The sequence below is a fragment of the Drosophila yakuba genome, chromosome 3L (genome assembly GCF_016746365.2).
Source record: "Drosophila yakuba strain Tai18E2 chromosome 3L, Prin_Dyak_Tai18E2_2.1, whole genome shotgun sequence".
In the NCBI taxonomy this organism is placed as follows: Eukaryota; Metazoa; Arthropoda; class Insecta; order Diptera; family Drosophilidae; genus Drosophila; species Drosophila yakuba.
The window spans coordinates 15,705,127-15,709,458 of NC_052529.2; the positions used below are offsets into that span (position 1 = coordinate 15,705,127).

The 4,332-nt window shown below is 37.0% G+C and overlaps 1 protein-coding gene across 1 annotated transcript; it reads left to right on the forward strand.

Moving 5' to 3' along the window:
- The first annotated feature begins 2,095 nt into the window (after positions 1-2,095).
- Positions 2,096-3,499, forward strand: LOC6534223. Its single transcript, XM_002094869.3, has one exon. It carries the CDS (start codon positions 2,223-2,225, stop codon positions 2,553-2,555), a length of 333 nt encoding a protein of 110 aa, XP_002094905.1. The 5' UTR covers positions 2,096-2,222; the 3' UTR covers positions 2,556-3,499.
- Positions 3,500-4,332: the final 833 nt, after the last annotated feature.

The window sequence follows — 4,332 nt, forward strand, 5'->3', positions numbered from 1 at the left end:
TGGCAATAAGTTGGATACATTGCAGAGACTTAGGGAAATTAATTCCAAAGGAAAAGGAAAGTACAGGACTCGAGGAGTAAAAGAATGTGCGAGTGAATAAAAACGCTCTCTATTTGGTTATTCTTAAAAAATATTTTTAATTCTCTATAAATTACATATAGAAACAAACATGTGCAACCGCGTTAAAATGGACTGCATATTTGATGCATGTTTTTTGAACACCTTGATTACCTTTAAATAATCCAAGAGAAACTAAACGGTTTTAGAGTGAGTATATTAAGGCATTCCTTTATAATTATTACCCCGAGAATAGAGTATCCTTTTATCACTCTCGTCTTCAAACTCGCTTTTCTGGGTGCTGCTTCCTTGTGATTTTTTCCTGCCGTCTTTTTTGTTGTTCGTGTGCTGCACATGCCCCGGCGCACTTCACTTTTATTCGTATACCTATAGATATGGGTATATATATGCATTGTCTGTCTGTCTGAGGTACTCAAATGCCACTCTTTCGATGCGATGCGTTTTCTCCCTTGGATCACATTTTGCTCCTTTTCCCTTTTTTCCATTTTGCTTGCTAACTAAATAAATGCAGTTTGTGTGTGCGCCTGCACTTGTTGTTTGTGTTGAGCCAAGCAGAACATTTCCATTTGAATGTTCTTTTAAGCGAAAACAATTCTTTTCTTTGTTTTGCTCTTGCTTTTGCTCTGGAGAATGCCTTTCTGCGAGTTTTACAGGTATATGTATGTGATATGCCCAACCCCGCTGATTTCGCTTGAGTGTTTAGCAAATTAGATCATGGATTTTTCCTCTGATTTCTGGGGGTTATCATCGCGTGGATATCATTTTCGGACCCCGCCCTCTCACCTGAACGTCCACGAAGGTGATTTTCTTTTGTTGTGCATTCTTTCGTAGATTTGCCTTAAATTTCTTCTGCTGGGTTTTTATTTTACATTTTTTATGCGGCAACTATAAAAAAGTTTTTACATTTTTTACGGCACTTATTTCAGCTTTCCCTCTTATTCTGCGCTGCTTCAAACCCATTTTACTCTGTGGGTAACAAAAGAAGTTTTTCGACGGCGAGTGCATTATATTTTGGACTTACGACGAGAAGTTGATTATGTTGATTTGTGGAATTGATTTGGCAGAGCATTCAACAGACACTCCTTTTCTCTATAAAATATTCCTGGCATGTGGTTCAGAAAATGCTAACTGATTGTTCTGAGGGTCATGCGGAGTTGTAGGACGAGAAATTGATTGTCTTTAGATTTATAAAAAAAGGTAGATAAAGAATTTAAAGTCTTAAGTACGAATTCTATGCATATGTAACAATTTCATAGTAACATTTTATAGATGTGTGGGGTGATAAAGCAAGTTTAGAATATTCAACATTTATTAATAATTAATCCTTACTAAATATACAGGCTCACACACTCGTGGCAAACAAACAAGAAAAAAACAGAAAAAAGGCCACCGGAAATTGGTCAAGGTCACGTCTAAGCCAAGGCAAGAAAAGTAAAGAAAAGTCAAAGCAAAATCTCACATCGAATTTTTGTATAAGCAATCCGACAGATTCCCCTTTGCTGTTCGAAAATTTAGAAATTAAAATAAGCATATGCTAGCTATAAAAACATATAATTTTAATATAGTACTCTGCCTCTTTCTGTTATAACATAATGGTTTTCGCTAAAAATAACTAATTATAGCTTATCCAGTTTCACTTTATTAAAATAAAGTATTTCCCCTTAAATTTGTATTGTTTCGTGTTCGAAAACTTTCCTGTCCTAGTTCGAAAAACGTAGGAAAGGCCACAGCGCTTGGAACCACCCCCTGAAAATTCGAACTTCAAACGTAACGTAAGGGCAAGAAACGTAACGTTAAAACGTATGTAACATGCCACAAGTGTGACTCTCTCTGCATTTTGTTTGAGGAAACGTTTACTGCACGTGATGATGGTATTCATAGTCAACTCGATAGAGAGAGAGAGAGCGAGAGAGAGAGAGAGGTGGGAAAAAGGGAGGGAAGATGGAAAAGAGAAAGCGGGCAAAGAGGGTTGCTAATTCTCCCGCCGTTTCCCGGGTATAAATACGGGCGCCCTGCGGGCTGAGCTCCTCAGTCGAACGACAACTCGCCAAGAGTTCAGATCTGGAAAAGCAGGAAATCCCCGGCCACACCACAAACAAACTTATCAAGTGCCATTTTTACGTAACATTTTGAGGGACTCAGATATGGCGATTCCATTCTTCGAAGAAGACCACGTCTCGAACTCGGAACCCAGTGGCGATCAAGTGGATAGCCCCATGGCTTACTCCATAGATCCAGGACATGATCAAGTGGACTTTGAGGGTCCTCCGTCAGGACCCCCAGCACAGGAAATCCCGCCAGCAGGAGCAACAAGTGAGCCAGTTGCGTCTCCGAGTGCCGAGGAGCAACTGTTGGCCTGGAAAATCCTGGCCATCACCATGTGCAAGGTGCTGAAGCAATTTTACCTACAGCACAAGTCATCCGGAAAGTCCAGCAAACTAAAGGCCACCGTTCAAATACAACCGCAGGCGCAGTAAAATTTCCGAAGAACAAATTAAGCACCAACTAAGGCTCCTAAAAGCGCAACTTGTGATTACTTTACGTTGGTGAGAACTAGCGCAGCCCGAAAATTTCGAGAGAGAATGAGCGAGACAGTGACAGAGAAATGTGAATCAATTTCCCAAGGAAAACCCAAAAAAAAAAGATTAACTTTTGATACATGTATTTTCTTTGCTGGAAATTAAGCACATAGTTTCTTATCCGTCGGGATACAACAAAATTTAAAACTTTGGATAAGCGCAAATGTGATAAATAATTTTGCTAAAAAAAATTTACAGTCCAAGTATTTGTTTAGTAAACTTATTTAAGTTAGTTCTACTTGTTTAACGGAATAAGTTAGGTTCTCGTAGGAGGTCGGCCCAGTGCAAAAAAAAATGAAAGAAAACTCCGAACAAATATTGGAAAATGGTCTGAAAAGATAAAAACAAAATTTTTTAAGCAGCAGCTAGTTTTCAAACCAACTTAGTTGATAAGCCAAACTATTCTATATTCTATGACTACAAATAGTTACAACTTTTTTACAAACAACTCTCTTGGTGTCTATTTATGGGAAAAATTAAAAGATTCAACTTCCTAGGTAGAGTGCTTCTTAAACTTAGCGAATATTTATGGAAATATATTTTTTAAAATTAAAACATATTTTTATATTTACTTTGCCGTCGATATATAAGCTGTGTACGTGTCAATCTAGTTTATAAATCTATTCCAATAAGCAATATGTGGCTAAGAATCTATGCGGAAAAAATCGAAGATAAGACGCTCTTCGCGTAACGAGCATAAACATAGTACAAGTTCAAAGTAGAAATATTTACACACATAAATACTCCAAACTACACATTCTTTTAAGCAATTAAATGTAATTTAAACTAAGTAAAGCAAATGGTATGCATACAAATGAAATAAAAATATTACTAAATTGAAATGGTCGCATATTTAATCAGTGATGGGCTCAATATTTCTACTAATTTAATTTTCAGAAGTTTTTGTCTTGGTTCTTGAGTTGTGGTTTAACAAAACAAGCCCAAAGAATATTACATTTTATCAAGGCTGAAAGAAATCGTTTAGATTAAATTCCATTTATCATTTCCATAACTATTGGAGGCTAACAAGATAAAGAAAGTACTGGCTAATTCACTCAGTACTTTCGTTCGGTTGATACTCGTAGTCGTACTGGTCTTAAACATCGTTGATAATACATCGCCACCTCAAAAAGAATGCCACCTTTACCCCTCAACCAAACATTTTGAAATGGTTACCGGCGGTAGAGATCAAAGCCTTTTGTCACACAAAGGACACTGAATTATTCCTGAAATGCTCCCATTCCGTTTTTTTTTTATTCAATCGATGCGAAAAAATGTCGCGTGGCGCCACCCAATGAATTTAAAATCTGCCTTTGGGCAATCTTTCAACTTTCAATTTTTAATACGCTTTGTATGGCAAATAATACTGAAAAAGGATGCTGATACTAAGCCGCTTTTTAATTTTCCAAAATCCAAATAGAAGATTCTTTTAAGCGCCCTCCACCGAAACCATCAATCAATGAACGGACGGATCCATAATAATATCAATCAGGGCAAAAACTGGCAAAGAACAAATACCATTTGCCAAATAAACTGTTCCTCAGCCCCTGAAGACGATTTTAAAATTTTTTGATATTTTTCTTCCAGGCAGATAAGCAGAAGCCAAAGGATTTCCTTTTCTATTTTTTTGAAAATGCGCATTATGAGGACGGTTAACTGTCTGAATTCAATCAAA